At 38.1% G+C, this 20,321-nt stretch overlaps 2 protein-coding genes across 5 annotated transcripts; one reads left to right on the top strand and one right to left on the bottom strand.

Annotated features, from left to right (window-relative positions):
- Positions 1-481: 481 nt before the first annotated feature.
- On the top strand, positions 482-6,805 carry cnbpa (CCHC-type zinc finger, nucleic acid binding protein a). 2 transcript variants are annotated; one of them, XM_067371093.1, is made up of 5 exons: positions 482-555; positions 1,698-1,809; positions 1,892-1,957; positions 2,063-2,261; positions 6,263-6,805. In XM_067371093.1, exons 2-5 carry the CDS (start codon positions 1,701-1,703, stop codon positions 6,378-6,380), a joined length of 492 nt encoding a protein of 163 aa, XP_067227194.1. In that variant the 5' UTR covers positions 482-555; positions 1,698-1,700; the 3' UTR covers positions 6,381-6,805. The 2 variants fall into 2 exon arrangements, with proteins under 2 accessions (XP_067227194.1, XP_067227195.1); XM_067371094.1 differs by lacking the exon at positions 482-555 and adding an exon at positions 599-626.
- A 93-nt stretch (positions 6,806-6,898) lies between these two features.
- On the bottom strand, positions 6,899-19,179 carry gp9 (glycoprotein IX platelet). 3 transcript variants are annotated; one of them, XM_067371092.1, is made up of 5 exons: positions 19,081-19,165; positions 18,237-18,264; positions 12,254-15,654; positions 11,936-11,974; positions 6,899-10,232 (listed from the first exon to the last, which is right to left on the bottom strand). In XM_067371092.1, exon 3 carries the CDS (start codon positions 15,651-15,653, stop codon positions 14,961-14,963), a length of 693 nt encoding a protein of 230 aa, XP_067227193.1. In that variant the 5' UTR covers position 15,654; positions 18,237-18,264; positions 19,081-19,165; the 3' UTR covers positions 6,899-10,232; positions 11,936-11,974; positions 12,254-14,960. The 3 variants fall into 3 exon arrangements, with proteins under 3 accessions (XP_067227193.1, XP_067227192.1, XP_067227191.1); XM_067371091.1 differs by lacking the exon at positions 18,237-18,264 and having other exon boundaries at positions 11,936-12,009; positions 19,081-19,179; XM_067371090.1 differs by lacking the exon at positions 18,237-18,264 and having other exon boundaries at positions 19,081-19,179.
- Between the last annotated feature and the right edge of the window lie 1,142 nt (positions 19,180-20,321).

Genomic DNA, 20,321 nt, shown 5'->3' with positions numbered 1-20,321 from the left:
GACGCTAATTTTGTATCGTAATAAATTAATATGGTTGAATTCAAAACAGCATACTATTATAAAATATGACAGAAATAGTAATAGTAGTATGCTAGTACGCCACCGACAGAAGTTGTCCGCCCACTACTCCTACTCATAGACTGTAAAAAAAAATAAAAAAATCATATATATATATATATATATATATATATATATATATATATATATATATATATATATATATATATATATATATATATATATATATATAAGAAAAAAATCAGACTTTGAGACTGGTTTTGAAAAACCCGGCTAGAGAAGATAACTAACGATAATATCCCATTCTAAACATTTTCAACGGGGTTGTTTGTGTGGGCAGGACGGTGTATCTTTTCGATCAGTGATTGGACAGAACGGAGGGGTGTCTCCAGGCACTCGATCCTCATTGGTTATCCCGCTCTAAATCGGGATCTCTTATTGGCTACTGTATCTGTCGCTCAGTGGATTCATGCGCAGTGCTGAAGGGAGGAGTAAACAGCAGTGAGTCACAGCTAACAGGCTAGTGTTCCGTTATAGGTGAGTACAAATGTTATTAGCGATAAACTCACAATTTCAACTGGTTTCATTCATATTAACTTAATGATCAGGTACATCTTTAACACTGTCTTTGATTATGTTGACTGCGGGGTTCGTGTGTGTAGCGAGTGCGTGTTTAATCACGTGCGTTGAGCTAGCTGAGGCCTGCAGCAGCTCGTGCCTGCGCGGGAAAGTCTCATATAAGTGCACGTGCACGTGTGTGATTCCTAAAATAAAACCCACAGCAGATCATAAATACACACAGCACGGCAGAATATTGATAGAATTTAGTGTATTTGTGAAGTTTTTGTGTTGAACTAGAATGATGAGGCCCAGTGTTGAGGCTATGAGGTTGTGGAGCGTCTACACGTGACTTTCCTTCAGTCGTGTGTCATTTTATTCCCTATAAGTAATATCTATAAACGCATGTATTATTGATTTCATATGCAGGCTGTGCTCTAGTGTAACTGAGAGCAGTTACTGCGTTTCCATACGCTGTTGTATGATTTGATGATTAGTACAGGTGTTAAAACATCACGCAGATGTTTAGTTTTTTTTCATAACACCTCAGTTTAAATATATTTATGAGTATTTATGATTGTTTTCAATGTTAATTCTGTCAGGTTTGCTAGTCTTTAGCAGTAGCATTGACGCTAGGACACGTGCCATGTGCCATCAGCATTCCCATTTACAGTCATCCTTCACATGAGCTTGGGAAGGGCTTTTTATGTTTGTTTGGATTATTTAAGTTATTAAAGTTGGGTGTAACAATTATGCTAGCAAGTTCACACAACAAAGTTCAGTTCCAGTAATATTGTATCGACTATCCTAGAAATATGTATATCAATCATGAGAGTTGACACTGAAAATGTGCTTTTGAGAAGGAATGAATGAACTTAGATTATGTGGATACAGAAACTGCATGTATAGAAACACTTATAATTGTTATGAAAAATAATGCCTCAATGTAAAAAAATCCTAAACATAGACGTTTTTTTTCTTGTTAACGTTCGTCTTTGCAGCTTGAGGTTTCCACGTGAACTTTTAAACCTTGTAACAAACTTAATGTGTTTTTACGAGAGATCTGTAACACTGTATGTTTGGCATTAATGATGACCGAGTTTGTGACGTCATTTCCACAGATAATGGACATGAGTACCAGTGAGTGCTTTGGATGTGGCCGCTCCGGACACTGGATCAAAAACTGTCCTAACGCCGGCCGCGGTCGTGGCAGGGGCCGGGGACGAGGAAAGGGTAGGAATGCTTGAGTCATTTAAACACACGCTGCGTTTGTCCTGAAGCAGTGCTGACTAATGTGTCCTCTCTCTCTCTGTAGATCTGTTCTGTTACCGGTGTGGAGAGCAGGGCCACATCGCCAGAGACTGTGAACAGACGGAGGATGGTAAGATGCTCCGTCTCATCACACTTCCGTTAATTACAAATTTTGCCATCGTTGGCCCTCTATAGTGTTGATTAAAGGGTTTCTGTTGTTGTTGTTTAAATACAGCATGCTACAATTGCCACAGGAGTGGTCATATTTCCAGAGACTGTAAAGAGCCCAAAAAGGAAAGAGAGCAGTGTTGCTATAACTGCGGCAAAGCCGGTCACGTGGCCCGCGATTGTGATCACGCCAACGAGCAGAAGTGCTACTCCTGCGGGGGATTCGGACACATCCAGAAATTATGTGACAAGGTGAAATGTTACCGGTAAGTCAATTCCACAAGTCTTTAAAGAAATAGTTCACCCAAGTATAAGAATTATTTATTTACTCACCCCTATGCTGCAACCAAAAGGAGGTCCATTTCAAAGAAGCAGAAAAGGGTACTTTTACGTGACAACAATGTACTAAAAATTAAAAAGAAAATCGTTGACGTTATTTGCATACGGACAACAAAATTGTCAAAACGATCCCTGTTCACACGGATCCGTGAAAACGACTAAAAATGCTGTATTATTCATGCCAGGCCAGTAATTGGCGATGTGACTTTGTAAGGAAACACTACGCACCTTTAGTCCGAACACGTAATGCACGTGACATCGCCATATTCACAAATTCAAGTTTTTCTAGTTTACATAGAGACAATAACAGTATTGTTTGCAAAAACTTGCACTTTGAAACCCGTTTTCATAAGCTTGTGTTTTCAGGACCCCAAAACACTGTTGTATACGATCAAAGTGCATAAAAAGTTTTTAGTTGAAAATGATGTCGTGTAAACTGCCCCAAAATCATTGTATGCTTTTTCTAACATTATCTCATCTTTCACTCTTGTAGGGTTAGTTCACCCAAAAATTAAAATTCTGTCATTTATTACTCACCCTCATGCCGTTCCACACCCGTAAGACCTTCATTCATCTTCTGAATGCAAATTAAGATATTTTAGTTGAAATCCAATGGCTCAGCGAGGCCTGCATAGACAGCAATGGTACTTCCTCTCTCAAGATCCATAAAGGTACTAAAAACATATTTAAAACAGTTCATGTGAGTTCAGTGGTTCAATATTAATATTATAAAGCGATGAGAATACTTTTTGTGCACCAAAAAAAAACGAAATAATGACTTTTCAACAATGTCTCGTGATGGCCGATTTCAAAACACTGCTTCAGGGCTTTACGAATCAAATCAGAGATTAGGAGCGCCAAAGTCAGGTGATTTCAGCAGTTTAGCCATTTGATAGGAGATCTGAATCACTGATTCGATTCGTAAAGCTCCAAAGTAGTGTTTTGAAATCGGCCCATCACAAGATATTGTTGAAAAGTTTTTTTTTTTTGTTTTTTTTGGCGCACAAAAAGTATTTTCGTTGCTTTATAATATTAAGGTAGAACCACCGAACTCACATGAACTGATTTAAGAATGTTTTTAGTACCTTTATGGATCTTAAGATTTACAGTGGCATTGCTGTTTATGGAGGCCTCACTGAGCCATCGGATTTCATCAACAATATCTTAATTTGTGTTCTGAAGATAAACAAAGGTGTAGAACGGCATGAGGGTGAGTAATAAATGACATTTATTTAAATTTTGGGGTAAACTAACCCTTTAATAGTTTATTTTTAAACACGTTCTCTGTTTTACTTTCCACACTTTCAATCATTTTGACAAAAACCATTTACAATTACGGCATAACAGCATTCACTCTTCGTCACTCTCTCAGCCCCTCAGATAGCACTTTGGGCAGTGTAATGACCAGGCACTGAGAGCAAAGAAATAAAAATTGGAGAATGGATTAGGTTTTGAATGATTTAATAGGAATTAGTGGGCCTAATACAATATGAATACAAGGCTACATCAAGAGGAAACATTTTACTTACTCCGATTGTGACGTTTAGAACTTGGCTTTCAGATAACTGAGTGCTGCAAAAGCTTATCCTCATCCAGCGATCTCATAACATTGTGTTCAATTGACATCTGGGCAAGTGCGCTACGCAGACTGATTCAAGTTGAACACACCTACTGTCTTCATGAGTGAGTCGCTGAGTCATTCATTAGACCGATTCATTCAGTAACGCAACATCACTGTGTTGCGCTCAATGGCTCTACTATGGATCTGTTTCGAACAATTTTCGTTGGTGAAATGGAGCCAAAACTGACAATATTACATTATTATTACAATATTAATATATATCTTTAAATTTTTTTTTATGTAATTCACCTCATATTAACTTCTCATTTATTGAACTTGTATAAAATCAATATCACATTTGCAACAGTGTTGATCCCAGTGAAAACAGCACTCTTTCTCATGTGTGTGGTATAGGTAACTATCCAATTATAAATATTAAAAACAAGAAACTTACACAGGGACATTTTTTGCCCCATATCTTGAATTTTTGGGGCATTTTTTAAAAATTATTTTGCTGGCATTTTGCCATGGGCATCACCAAAATTTTAGCCAGCGAAAATTATCGAAAGAGAAAAATAGCCGGAAATACATGCCTCCCCACCCCTCAGTGTTCAGCGCTCAGGTTTCACTCTGGCTATTGCGTGGTGTGACGCCCTTCTCTATGTATGTGCGCTCGACTCTCTCACGTCCCAAGCAAACGCTCCACTCATGTAATGCTCATACTCACCAGAAAAAAGCAAAGTCCACTCAAATAACGTGTCAACATGAAATTTCTTTGTAGTAGACTTGTTTCTGTTTGCAATAGCCCTACTGGGCTGCTGTGGTATATCCAGGTATAACTCTGGTAAAATGACGATGGTTCACTGATCTGCTACACTCTGGAGTCACAATACCTAAATTATGACTTTGATACAATACCTGACTAAAATACCTCTATCAATACATTTTCGCATTCAGAATTTTCAGTTTCCGCCTAGAATGTATTTCGCAGCCTCACTAGTGTCTGTATTTTTGTATGTGGAATTTGAACAGTATTCACCATGTGAGTGTATGCTATGGGTGTTGTCATTAGCCGCTTTTCCACTTTCAGCGGACCAAGCTAGGCTAATAGCCCCGGACTTGCAGCACCGAGCCCAAAATCACGCTGTATTTCCACCGTCGGGCCAGAAGCTCTGCAGCGTTTCACTAAAACCCGCCCGTAACACACCTCTGTGGAACAACGTCACAAAACCTGTCATTTCACAAACAAATGGGAGTTTTATCAGAAAAATAATTAGAAAGAAATCAATGGAAACTAGCGAGATTGTAAAGTGAACATGATAAAAGCAGGCGTTTGTTGGCATTTTGTTGTTTACTTAACTTAAAAACCCAAGCATCGAGGTTTTACCAAACAAATTAATCATAATGAATTAATTTGTGTCAAGATTAAACATTAGTCACAGAAATAAAGTGGTATTTACTGTTATTTCTCAAAAGAGGACAAATGTACTTATTCAGTCTCGTCTGTTTTTGTTTATTTGTAGTCATAGGACCGTATGTTTACATCACATTTACAAAGAATAATAATTTCTACAAATTTTCCACCAAAAATACGACCTGAGGAGCTTTAGCATTCTCCAGTGACAGAGAAACAGAATCCCAAAAACATGGAGTTGCTTTATTTTATGAAATATGGGGAGCTAAATATGGATATCAGTCCGTTGAAAGACAAGACGTGCTGACAGATTAAAATAAATACACGATTGTGATAGCCTACGTATATTTGTCTGATTTCTTCAAGCCGTCGTATTTACCATGTTTACTTTGGTCTTTGTGATCAGAATCCACATCGGCTCACAAACAGAAGTTATTTCAAACACTTGCTGCTGTCTGAAAGTGAGTTTTGAGCTAAAATCATTTTAAAAGTCTTTAATGCTGATGTAAGCTGGTAACCTACATGTAATCATCGGCGCCTCCGTCTCCACACACAGATAAACTCCGCCTTTGTTCGTAACCACTCCCTCAAGCCCGAGCTGGCCCGCTTTGGACCAAGGTATTCGGTGGGCCGTTGGCCCCGAGGAAGCCCCGATGAGGCACGATCAAGCCCCGGAAGTGACCGTGGAAACGCGACTGGCCCTGGCACGCACTAGCTTTAGGCCCGACAGCGGAAACACGGCTAATGTAGACTCATTTTATTGCTGAGAGCTATGTGACTCTTTTTAACAATGTGTCCTTTTAGGTTCAGCAGAAAACATATCGGCACACAAGTTTGGGATGACATGAGCGATAGTACACACGTTCACATTTTGAACTACTACTACTGCCGAACAGAGTGCTGGATGAAGGGCTTGAATTGGTCAGAAAACTGAAATGCGTGTTGATTCACAGGTGTGGTGAGATTGGTCACGTGGCGGTGCAGTGCAGCAAGGCCACTGAGGTGAACTGCTACAACTGCGGCAAGACCGGTCATCTGGCGAGAGAGTGCACCATTGAAGCGTCTGCGTAACTCCTTTCCTCTGCCGCCCCCTCCTTTCCTGATTGATGGTTGTTTCTCTTCTCTAAATCCTCTTCATTGGCCAAAGCCTGGCAAACAGAGGCCTTTCTCAGGCCAGTGAGCAGCTTTGAGTTTTGTTTTTCCTTTGTTATAAAGAAGAGGGGTAAAAAAAAATCATATTGCGTTTAAAATGAGATGTTTATTTAGGTAGAGGTGTAATGTATGACGCTCGGTTAAAGGACCCCTTTCCACGCCGCTGGTGAGAAGATCCGTTACTGGGACGTCGTGCGCTACGGGGGACCTCTGGGATCACGGAAGTGAACCTCAGATGAAATGTAAGAGAGAAGTCAGGTGAAGAATCAATTCTGGCGTTTAGTTTTCTTTTTGTGGTTATATGGAGAAAAGTGTAAGCTGGCTTAAGAGGACAGACAAAACCATTGTCATCGCAGGAGGTCCATTACGGCAACGTGTCTGTCTATGGAAATGTTATATTGATATTTTCAATTAATTAGAATTTCAGAAGTCATATATTTTCTTTTCTTTTTTCTTTTTTTTGGCATTTTTATTTTGTTTGGCATTTTTCTAAAGTCATGTTTGCAGGTTCATCAACCGATGCTTGTTAATGCTGGAAGTTACAGAGTAATTTTAGTCCTTTCTACCTTAAATTATCCAGAACAATAGAGAGACACGTGGAATTAGCAACAATTTGCAAAAAGAATGTTTTCACAGAAATCAGATATTTTTGTACAATATCACTTGGACTACTGTAAGAATATCAGTGCTTGTATTCAGTTTTTAAGTCGGAGGAAATTGCAACTTAAGTCCTAGAACATAGATATGTAATTTTAAACTGTCAATAAAGCTGGAGGAGGATGGGGAGTCTGCCTGCATTCATGAGTTTATGATCTAGAAAAATATTAAATCATGAAAAATTAGGTCTTAAAAAACAACTTTATATTTTCTGAAGTGCATTAAAAACACACTGATGATTATTAAATGTCAACAGACACAATTAGCCCATTTAGTAATAACATGCACTGAAAAGTTTACACATTAAAGGGGGACCTATTATGCTTTTTTTGTGTGTGTGTGTGTAATGTTGCTGTTTGAGCATGAAAAAGCTCTGCAAAGTCCCTCCAGCGGGAGTTCTTCTCCGTCCGTGTCACTGTTTCTGAACTCCCTGACACACTTTGGGTGCTTCTCAACACTCAAATAGATGCTTCCTCTGTCCTCCAGCCTGTGACCCAGAACTTCTCTAATTGCACCACGAGCAGGCCCGGAACGAGGTTGAGGATGAACAGGTGTATCCTGAGCATGGATAAATTCTCCTTCCCCTTCGCATCTGTCACAATCATTTTAATTTATGCTTTACCTTTGCAGTTTAAATAAACCATACATCTCGCATATTTCAACAGGGCATCTTGCTTATTTATTATACATTTCTTAAAAATAATATTTCCCAAGAACTTCATTGAACAATATAAACCTAACAACCATAAATAGCCTAGTAAAAATAGAACATTTCTTCACCAGACAACAAGCTTTATACTTTAAATAAAGTAATAAAAATAAGTGACATGGGGTTCTCTGCAAGTTTAGGATCCTCTTATCAAATTACAGAAGTTCAAGGGATTCGTTTTGTGTTTTAATTTTAGCAAAAAGTAGTAAAGACAGTTCCTTGGGAAATATGATCTTGGAAGCGTTTTCAGGAATGTAAAAAGAATTTCCCAAATATAATGTTTAATAAGTCATGTTTCATCTTTTATAAAATTATTAAATATTACATTTTCTGATTTGTTAATTTATTAATTAACATGAAGCATTACATCTCTTACAGTATTTTCTCTTTGTTAGTTAATAAAAATCCACCTCTTTGTCATATATTCCCATTTCATTACTTCACATTGCATTAACTATTGTTTACAAATGCAACATTTGATTTTAATAATGTATTAGTAAATGTTGAAATTACCATTCACTAAGATTAAAAAATACTGTAGAAATGCATTATTAGTTCATGTTAACTAACATAGTTGACTAATGTTAACTAATAAACCTTATTGTAAAGTGTTACCATTTTTCTTTAATACAGATAAATCTTAAAATTTAGGGAATGACCAGTAATGCAAATCCTTCTAAAGGCAGGGGCAAATTTACAATCATAAAAAAGCTGTTCAGTTGTTTAAATCTGATCAACACATAAAAAAGTAGTTGTTAACATCAAGACCAAATCGAAATCAAATCTTAAAAATCCTCTGGAAGGATATACTCCGTTAAGACTTTTAAAGTGGAATTCCTTTACTTCTGATACAATTGGGAATTTAAAATATTTTGTTCTTAAAATCTTAGCTTCATTGTTGGAAAAGTATTGAAAAAAAAGATATAATTCCATAAAGACTGTGGTATTGTGGTATTGATTGTGGTATTGGGTAAATTTAGGTTAGTGAGAGCAATTCCGTTCACCAAAAGATAAAGGGTTACATAAAAAAATTCAGTTTTGAACAAAAAAGAAAAAGAAAAAAAGCCAATTCAATTAAATATAGTACCATTAATACATCCAGTATGATGGCTTTGAGACCTCCTTCATACTCTTTAACCAAAATTCCTTTTCTAATTTATTGTTTTTCTTTTCAAGATAAAATAAAAGTTGGACTGATTTATAGCTTTTATTGCATTCTCAGGAAATGAGATTGAGTAAGCAAGGTGGAGATGAGTCTAAAACGCATTACATTTTTGTAAAAAAAAATATGGCCAATAATAGAAATGTCTCTGAGACCACAAATTCAAATGACATTTAGATTATTGAAAAAATGTTGAGATGAATAAGTGAAGTATTATTCTTTGTAAAGTGTATAGATTGGTATTTAGCAGTATCTTTAACAGGATTATTTTAAAAAGTAGACAGGGGAGTGATGAACCGGTAGTAATTCACATGTTTTAAGATTTAATTTGAAGATGCCCTAGAGAAAAGCTCTATAGTTTGGAGAATTTTTGGAACTGGGTTATTGTTTTTCATGAATTAAATAATTGTTAAGCACAAGTCATATATTTTTGTGAATTGAGCACCCTTTAAAAAAAACTAAACATTTCAAAGGCTTTATCAATGCCTAGAAGCACAGTGATGTCTATTATTGAGAAGTGGAAGGTATTTGGTATAACAGACCCTCCCTGAATCAGGACGTTGCTCCAAACTGGATGAAAGAGCCAGGAGGAAACTGGTCAAAGAGGCTACCAAGAGGCCTACAGCAACTCTGAAGCAGTTACAGGAATTTATGACAGAGTGGTCATCGTGTGCATGTGACAAAAATATCACAAATTCTCCATAAATGTGTTTGTATGGGAAGGTTGCAAGAAAAACGCCACTCCTCAAGAAAGGCCACATGCAGTCACGACTTGAAGATTCTGAGGCCACGTGGAAAAAGGTGTGATGGTCAGATGAGACTAAAATTGAATTATTTGGCCCCGATATGTCTGGCAGAAATCCAGTATAGCTCACCATCCAAATAATGCCATTCCTACAGTAAAGCATGGTGGTAATATCCTGTTATGGAGGTGTTTCTATGCAGCAGGGGCTGGAGCAAGTGTCAGGATAGAAGGAAAAATGGATAGGGCAAATAGGATGAGGAAAATCTGCTGCCCTCTGCCAGAAAGTTGTCAATGAGTAGAAGGTTTACCTTCCAACATGACAATGACTCAAAGTACACATCAAAAACTGACCACGTTGGTTGAAGGAGAAAAATGTGAATGTCCTTGCTTGGCCTTGTCAGAGCCCAGACTTAAACCCCACTGAAAAGAACTGTGGAATGACTTGAAAACTGCAGTCCACAAACGGTCACCATCAAATTTAACTGAACTTGAGCAGTTCTGCAAAGAAGAGGAGGCAAATATTGCAAAGTTAGTAGCGATATATCCCAACAGACTAAAGGCTGTAATTAAAGCAAAAGGTGGCTCAACTAAATACTGACACAAGGGGGTGATCTTTTGTCCAACTCAGTGATTCTGATTTTTATTTATTTATTTATTTATTTATTTTTTCTGACATGTTGGAGTAATGTCTACATATATCTTGGATGTTATATGTTGTAAAACATAAATACATAAAACTGTGTCTGTCTTCATTTCAGGCTGCAAAGCAACAAAATGTGATTATTTTAAAGGGGGTGATTCTTTTCTCTGAGTTATAGTAGTTATTAAGCAGGGTTATTGGTCTAAAACAGACTATTCATTTATGATCTTTCCCAGGTTTGGGGATTAGAGTGATAATCCCTTGCTTCATAGTAGTTTGAATAGTGTGGGATTCAGATATTTATTTTAACGTGAAAAAATAAGGTCTTTAAGATACTCCCAAAAATGCCTTTAGAAGTTATTCGTTAATCCATCTGAACTCGGTGATGTGTCTAATGAGGAACATTTCATGGCTTTTCCCACTTCATCCATACTAATAGCTGCTTCATATACATTTTTGAAACTCTCATCTACTTTTGGGATCCAATCCTTGCTGTGGTCAGAGAAACCAGTGACATCTATGTGAATAACAGGAGTAGCACAGTTCACTGTAGAAATAGTACATTTCCTTAGAAATCTTATCAGGGTCTGTACTGATTTTTGATTAGCGTAGGGACATTCTAAAACGCTTAATGTGAAAAATGCTTAACGTGGCTTAATGTACTAAGAAAGTGATTTTAAAAGATCAAACTCACTAAATATCATGTTAATAAAGTATACTATGTGCAAAAAATCATATGAGCCCAAAATATGATCTTAACACGTTTTATAACACGTTAAGCCTTTTTCTTATAACGGTTTTCTATGGGAGAAAAAGGCTTAACATCTTATAAAACGCGTAAAGATCATATTTTGGATCAGAATTTTTCATCCAGGGCAAAAGGATGAGCTTCTTGGAGAAGAAAACATTGTGCTTTTTTATTTTACAAAAAAAAAGGGAAGATTGATTTTCTCTTTTAGATGTTTGTTTTACTGCTGATTTGACTGCATTTAATAATGTTTGAGAGAGGCCCCTGCAAGTGTTTAATTCCAGAAAACTAATTTGCTTATTTTTTGCTCTTATTTTTTATGTTTTCTTAGATGTTCTCTTATGTTTCACGTGTCAAACATGAGAGAACATCTAAGAAAACATTATAAATCTATGAGAGAAATTAAGCAAACTAATTTTCTGGAATTAAACACTTGCAGGGCCTCTCTCAAACGTTATTAAATGCAGCAATAAAACAAACATTATTTTCCTTAAATTAAAGATCTAAAGTGAACATACTTTATTAGCTTTGTCTTAAGCTTTTCTACCTCTTTAAAATGTAAAAAAACACTTTAATCTCTAAAGCCTTAAAACGTTAAAGTATTACTGTGAAAAAAGGCAAGTAAATAAATGAGCTGATGTAAAATCAACAAACTGACATTGAAAGAATTTCCTCTTTTTTCCCCCTTTTTTCTTTCTGATCCTTAAACTGCGAACTCACAAAAGTAACATCATCCCCTTTTAACTACAACAGAACAAGTAAGACATCTGTGTTGCAAACCCCTCTATGTTGTTGTTTTTTACATATACCTACCAACACAACATCATTGCCATAGAAACCATTGCAGATATTCTGGAAAACAAAAGAGTGATCTGAACAAATCAGATCTGAACAGTTGAGATATACATTGTGAATGTCAATAATTTTACATCAGATTCCAATCAAATACAAAAAATAATCAGATTTGCACTGACAGTGTGAACATAGCCTAAAGGGACCAGGCCCAGGTTTACATACTGAGAGTTGTCAAATTGGATCAAATCTTGAAAATTGGTTGTTAAAAAAGGATTCTTAAATTGTATTAGATCATGTAAACCAATTATGGTTTTAATCTGGCTGGATGGAGTGTACCTGTTGCTCGCAGCTCCATTTTGGTCAGCCCAAATATGGTTCTTGGACTAGTAGCTCTAGGAGGGCTCTCTTTGGGAGATTCCCAACAGGAGTGACCTTCTGTCTCAGGTGTTGGGCTCAATGCAGCACCCATGGCGTGAGATATGGAAACTGTGGGGTTAGCTCCTGAGGGGGACCAACTCTTAGATGCCGGTCTCTCAACCGAGGTTGTTGAGACCATCTTGAATGCTAAAGCTCCCTCTACAAGGAGATTGTACACTCTGAAATGCCGGCTCTTAGCAGCGTGGTGTGATTTGGATCCATTCCAGTCCACTGCCTAGTTGGCCTGTTGCTGGAAATTCTTCAAGAGCAGCTTTCAATGCTGGCCCCTGTGACGCTTAAGGTGTATACAGCAACTATTGCCACATGACACATGTTGATTGATGGAATGTCATTAGGGAGGCATTCCCTAATATCTTGCTTCTTACATGGAGCCAGACAGATGAGGTCTATCTGCCTACAGACAGTTCCTTCCTGGGACCTTTCTATAGTCCTGAGGGTTATTTGGCATTCCATTTGAACCCTTAGAGTCAGCATCTGAGAAACTTCTGACCCTTCCGGTGGTTTAAGTAGGAGATTTGCAGGCCCTTTCAGTTCCCTCATTCTGGTTAGACTTTGCCACTGGACTAGTCAAAGTATTATTGAACCCTAGGCCAGATTATGTTCTGAAGGTTCCATCTTGTACCTCTCAGTCGGTCATGCTTCAAGCTGCCTTCTCTCATCCATTCCGGTTGCCGGAGCAAGAACGCCTTAACTTATTGTGTCCAGTTCAGGCTATGAAGTGCCGTAAATCTAGTTAATTACTGTCCTGGAGTAGCCCAGGGATGGGCAAACTCCACTGTCCAGCAAAGTTTAGCGCCAACCCTGATAAACCTCACTCGCCCGTAGCCTTAACTAGCTACGTAGCCTTTGATTAGCTAGTTCAGGTGTGTTTGATTAAGGTTGGAGCTTAGCTCTTCAGGACAGTGGCCCTCCAGGACCGAGTTTGTCCATCACTGCTCTAGTCTATGGGATGCATGGGTTGCCTTCACCCCTAGAAGTTAAGACCCACTCTACTAGAAGTCTTGCCTTGTCTAAGGCACTTGCCAGTGCATGTCTTTGCAAGATGTTTGTGCTGCGGAAGGCTGGGCCTCACTACACACATTTATCAGGCTTCATAGCTTGGACATGGATTTGACCCCAGGTTCTAAGGTCCTTTTAGGTTTACTTATTTGATTTGCTTTCCAAATTTGTGCAAGCTTTGCTTTTTACCATTTTGTTGGGCAGGCATTTTGCAGTAATTGCATAGTGGGTATGCAGTTCCCCATAGTGTCAGCTCATGACACAGCATTGAGTTTCCTACAAAAGGCAATGTAACCCTAGTTCCCTTAGTAGGGAACAAGATGCTGTGTCTCATTGCCATACTCTAGGAATGCCTGCGCATCTTCCTTCAGACAAGAAAATCTGAAGATGTGATGATGCAGATGCCATCTTATGGTGTTGGTGACACAACACGTCATCATAACCTGCCAGCATGCTCAAGATACAGCTCCTCGTTCCCTTAACCAGGGTTACATAAGTAACCAAGATGTTTCTAACAATTGATTCTGTTTGTTGTTGGGGAGATAATGACCATTTAAAAGAAACTCAAAATAGAGGAGAATGTTTGTATTGTTTTATTGTGCTATTTCGGGCATTCAAGACCAATATCTATTTGAATAGCAGAATAAAATCCTGAAATCTCAAAAATTGCTCGACAAACCAATTAAATAACATATTTAAAATCAGCAATTATATATGACATGAACTTTCCCATGAATGTTGTTTCTTATGTTCAAATTGCAAATTGCATAAAACATTTTTTTAGGCTAGACGAGTGTTACGATTTTCGCCTGTCCCTGTCACGCCCCGGACTACATCTCCCACGATCCTCTCTGCCAGTCACATGTTCTCTCTTTGTTAATCACCACACCCAGCTGCAGCTCATTACACGGACTATAAAAGACTCATGCACATCACCTCAGGGCAAGGTCTTGTTTTCCCCCAGTGTTACATTTCCAAGAGTTTATCCTGTTTCCCTGTCTGTTCCGGTTCCGGTTCCCGATCCCTGTCTGGTTCTCCTGTTCTGTGATTGATAGCTGCCTGCCTTTTGACCACTGCCTGTACTTTGACTACGATCCTGCCTGTCTCTGATGTTCCTGTTCGCCCCGTTTGACCATGCCTGTACGACCACGCTCAACATTTAATAAAGCCTTGCATGTGGATCTTACTCTGACTCCCTCATCGTTACAACGAGTCAATGTGTATGTGCAATCCTAAGCACGAGTCTCAGGTTTCTATGGGAACCAGAGCTTCTAAGGGCAGCTGCAGTGACGCAATGACTTTATCAATCAGTGATTGGCTCTTTAACTTAGAAGGCAGGACGTATTGCGCATTGAATGTTGTCTGGGCAAGAATAAAAAATAAATACTTTTCAATTAATTAAATTATTTCAATTAATGTTTATTTCAATAGAGGTTGTTTTTATTTTATTTTTTTACCATAGTACACTGACTAAAATCCACCTTACAGAGCAAAAGTATAAATAAATGTAACTGGCAAGATTTGCCATTCTTATATTTCAGTCGATGTTGTTACATGCATACAATTATGCTACGCACAAGCAATGAAGGCATTAGTGTACGTTTATTCATGGAACTTTGATCTTGATGTTGTGTTGCTTGTGCAGGACGTCCAGTATCTGAGGGAGAATGTCCATGTTAAGTAAAGGCTTGTCAATGTCATCAGCTCCTGGGCTCAGTGACCCAATACTGCATCTCATCCTCACTCTATGTTTGGGTTTGAGTGATCGAAGAGATTCTGCCTCAAACCCAGTGTGTCTCTCATCGATTCCCAGAATAAAGGTAGAGTTTCTCGCTAGTTGCACGCACCACAGCAGCAAACCGATGAGAAAACACAGCATTAAGCATAAGATGGCATTATAAACCCACCCAGAGCAGTCATCAGAGACACAGGAAGATAAATCGGCATCAGTGAGCTCATCAATGGGCCTCTGGGCTAGTTCTGAAGGACTGGCACACACTGGCATCACAGAGATGGCTTTATTTCTCCTTAGCCATTGTCGGAAGTACAGGATACTGCAGTCACAGTGGAAAGGGTTCCCGGATAGATTGGCCAGCTGAAGATTGTGGAGCATGTCTAAATGGCCTGGAGTTATGGTGGTCAGGAGGTTGTTCTGTAGCAGAAGTTCGGTGATGCTGGAGTAAAGCTGAGGGACGAATCTCAGGCCATGTGAGCTGCAGTTCATCCTCACACCTTTAGATGGTACAGTCACGCACCTGACGCGTGCAAAGACTGAGCACAAAACAAGATATAAGAGCATCCTGTGTGAAGAAACCACATAGATTTGACAACAGTTAGAACAGTTATCTTCAGAAGCAGAGAGCTGTGTGTACATATTTAAAATTCATTAACATTATTCCAACTAATTGTGCAATAAATAAGTCTGAGTAGTTTCTATATATGTCATTCATTTGTCTTTGGGTACATCTGATTCACTTGGCTGTAGAAAGGAGGTAATATCCTCTTGACATCAGAAAGGCCTGTCAGTAATCATACAATACTGATATTAATAAGACAATCCCAGAATGCATAGTGACAAGCTCAGCGTAAATTAAATCCAATATGATGGATATGAGAGTGAGTAACTTTAATTATAAATTACCTACAAGAATCAATGAAAAATCCAGTAATGTGTATTTTTATGCTAATAAATTGCACTGTTAGTTTAGCTAAATGCAAATTTCAAACTCTACTGAAATCAGTTGAGATGCGTATGAAAGGAAATCATTTTTGAACCTAACCTTAAGTGTGTAAAAACAAATGTCTTGTATGTTAATGCACATTGGAATTGAGCAGCAGGATCATCGTTAGACTGCAAAAAAGAATGCTGTTCTTCGAATTTTTGTCTTGTTTCCAGTCCAAATATCTAAAACTTCTTAGGTCAAGAAGCATTTTCTTGTTTTTAGGAAAAATAAGTCAAAATTAAGCAAGTTTTTCCTTAAAACAAACAAAATAATCTGCCAGTGGGGTAAGCAAAATAATCTTAGTCCAAACTGAAAACAAGATAGTTTATCTTTGGTTTGAAATAAGATTATTTTGCTTACCCCATTGGCAGATTATTTTGCTTGTTTTAAGGAAAAACTTGCTTAATTTTGACTTATTTTTTCTTGTCAAGAAAATGGTTCTTGATTTAAGAACTTTAAGATATTTTGCATACATGAAAATCCCTCACCTTTCGGCGAAATTCGTCGTTTTGAAACCAAAATTGGTGACTTATGTGAATCGCGTAGATTCGGGAGTGCGAGATTCAGTAAACTGCGAACTGCGATTCAGTGAATTGCGAACAGGTGCGCGTGCAAGAAGGGAACGCGAGTGCATGGAAATATTAACGCAAAGGGCCTTGCATCACCAGTGCAGACCACCATCAGAAGCTGAAAGCACACCTGGCTTCTGCGATTTACCTGACTGAATTTGGTGAGTGATGGTTTAAATCATTTTAATATTTTCTGGTATATCTAAGTTAAATTACCCAGGAGCTCTGTTGACATAGACTTAGCTAACGTTAGCTACAACTTGATGAATTGAGTCATTGAACACAGCAGGAGAGAACGCAACGTTAGCCAGCTAGCTAAAGCTCCGGTGCAAAATTATTAGCTAATGCTACTGTTTTTGAGGAGGTAGATTTTGATGTGAGGGACTGACAAGGCAGAAGGTAAAGTGGTCCACCGTTCTATCAATAAGCAGACCTGCCAACCTGTACGCAATTTGCGTAGCGGATACGCATTTTGACTTCAAAGTACGCAGGTACGATTTGTCACTCTAAACTACGCAAAAACCTGGTGACGCCTCTGTGCACGCGCAGTCCTCAAATCAAGCAACAGCAAAAGAAGAAGAGGTCGACCAATCATAGTGCTAGGTTCTTCCCCCAAATAGCAAGTGGGGATGATTGACAGATGCGTAAAGCCTATCATTAAAAACAATAGAGTACCCCAGGGATGACATGTTTTTGTAGGCCAACCCGGAAGTTAGCGGCGCACGGGTTCCCTCGATTGAAAGCCTATGCATTTTCCCATAGACTTTTGGAAAATCGCAGAAAATAAGCTCTGTGTTTAACAAAGGGTTATGACACTTACACGTTTTGTCTATCAAGATAATCTTTACAAGTGAACACAACATTTATAGATTTTGAAGCCTAAATAAAGTCTTCAGATATAAAAGGCTAACAGTAGGCTATAAATGGACTAAGGCACACCATGGTCACGGATCAACGTCGTCACCACCAAGCGTCCTCAAACTTTATTTAGAAAACAACTTTATTTATAAACATGCTTGCTGATTATGATCTGCGCTGTTATGAATACTTATCCACTTTTTTAATGAGAAATGCTGTCAAAATGTCCCGTTTTTAATGATGACGTCTAAAGTCCCTGGCAAAGGAAGTAGACCCTTTTAGCAATTTGTTAGCAACCGCCGATTTTAAGACACAGTAAAAGTATAAAAAGTCACAAGTTGGTTATAACTGGTGTGTTTTATGTCATAGATCAAAACCTGAAAGTATTTAGAGGCTTTGTTAACCACAGACCTTATTTCAGGCGATTTAGCAAAAACCCATTCAAAAAACCCATAGACTTGACGGCGTTGGAACCGGAAGCCCTAAAATGCTAACTCGCTTCCAGGTTTTGCCTACAAAAATGCGTCATCCCTGAGGCACTCTATAAAGATTCCTGCTCGATCCCCCTTTATAATACTTAGTAAGGAGGCCATAATAATTTTTGACTCATGGCTGAAGTTAAGTTTCTCCAGCTCAAAAAAAAGCATCTCAAAATGCATCAGATTGATGCTTTAAAATATGGAATATTTAAATGTGTCTTCCGGGGGACCATGCCCATAATATCCTACTCACCTTTTTCACCCCTGACCCGTTTTCATGCCTGATTTTGACAAGACAAAACAAGACAAAAACTCTAAGTAGAACAGCATTTTTTGCAGTGTACACCCATTTTACTAAAAACTGTATTTCGTCTGACAATGGCGATTACTGTTTACCGACCTGAGATTCATACTCTGTGATATTGTTTCAGAAATTATGATGATTAGAATCAAAAGCGATGCCAAATTTCTGAATGAAACTCTTTTGATCTAATCAGTGAAATAGGTTTACAAAAAGTTCTGAAATAGGTTGTGATTCAGTTTGATCCATTCGGCCAGTTCACTCTCGCACTGAATCATTTACAGCAGATTCTCACACTGTAGTGGATTAGACTGAGCTACATGAGGTGGATATTTTAACCCGATCTCACAGCAATTCGTACGTATTTTACGAGGTGGCTAATTCGTACAAATTCATACGACCTCACTTGTACGAATTCATATGTTTTTTGCTAAATCGTATGTATTTTATGAATTGACAAATTCGTATGAATTCATACGAATGACCTACCCCAAACCCCAGCCCTAAACCTACCCGTACTGGGGTATAGACAAATCGTACAAATTCGTACAAGTGAGGTCGTATGAATTCATATGAATTAGCCACCTCATAAAATACGTAAGAATTGGTCATGAGATAGCATTGGATATTTACCTACAGTCCAAATCTAAATATAACTCCTTTAAGCAGAAATGCCAGATTCAACACTCATAACTATACCAACTAAATGTACCTTATTTGGTTACTTAAGTCACACTTAAAACAAAGTGTAAAAAGGCAGTTATGTGTGTGTGTGTATATTGGATGTAAGACTTACATTTTAGCATATGACAACATCTGAGGGTGTCTAATAATCATCCTGCCTGTAGGTGGAGAGGAACATCCACAGTTCTTTAAAATAGGTATTACTGGTGCTGTAAACCGTAAACCACTGGAAATGTTTTTCTTATAGTTTCTGTTGACCAATGAGAGGAGCATGGTGGGTCATGTGATCATCACAGGGGGTGGCCTGTGTGAGCAGGGGATAAGACTATCTGCCAGGAGCACATTAGAAATGCCCTGCGTGTTTATATCTGTACTTGAGATGAGTTCATAAATATTCAAAACTGAATAATTTGCTTAAAAGTATATGAACATCAATGAGAAATGTTTAGCCTGCAGTGGGTACATGCCACCGAAGCAAAAGTGATTTCATACCCATTATTGCTTATATTTATTAACTTATAACTTAACTGTTAACTTATAACAGTTATACACTACAACACTATTTTGTTCATGCTATTAATGAATGTTCACTAGATTTTAGTAATGTATTAGTAAATGTTGAAATTAACATTAACAAAGATTAATAAATGCTGTATAAGTGCAGTTCATTAGTAGTTCATGTTACCTGTAGTTAACTAATGTTAAAGTGTTACCAAATAAAAATGAAATGGTGAGATGTTGCCATGTATTGTATTTAGTTTATTTGCTTTAGAGTACATTTGACAACAATACTAAAAACAGAAAAGTTTTTCCTGTGAGTTTTTCGTGTACAGACAACACCATTGTCAAAATGTTGTTCATACGGATCCATGAAAACAACTAAAAATGCTGTATTCTGCTGCCAGGCCAGCAGATGGCGATGTCACTTTGTAAAGAAACATGGCGCGCCTATAGACATACACATCCACATGATGTCACCGTTCTCACAAATTCACGTGTTTCCAGTTTACACGGAGATGACAATGATATCGTTTTCAAAAACTTTAACTTTAAAACCTGTTTCAAAAGTTTGCATTCCCTTTCAGTCGGTCACGTTCGACGTACGTCAGTAGTGACCGACGAATTGTGATATCCCAATTCGTCGGTCACTACTGACGTACGTCTCCGTTCCCTCCTTCAGGGAACGAGGGTTACATACGTAACCGAGACGTTTTCATGCCCACAAAATGCCATTGTCGTGTAAATGACAGGCCAAAACACATAAAAAGTTTTCTATTTTAAGTTGAATATGGTGTTGTGTAAACGGCCCCCAGTTTCAAGTAATTTGTTCCCAAGGTTACTCATTTTTTTATT

This window comes from Chanodichthys erythropterus, chromosome 20 (genome assembly GCF_024489055.1).
Source record: "Chanodichthys erythropterus isolate Z2021 chromosome 20, ASM2448905v1, whole genome shotgun sequence".
Taxonomy (NCBI): Eukaryota; Metazoa; Chordata; class Actinopteri; order Cypriniformes; family Xenocyprididae; genus Chanodichthys; species Chanodichthys erythropterus.
Note: the sequence above shows the minus strand (reverse complement) of the source record. Positions and strands in the feature narration are given on the sequence as shown.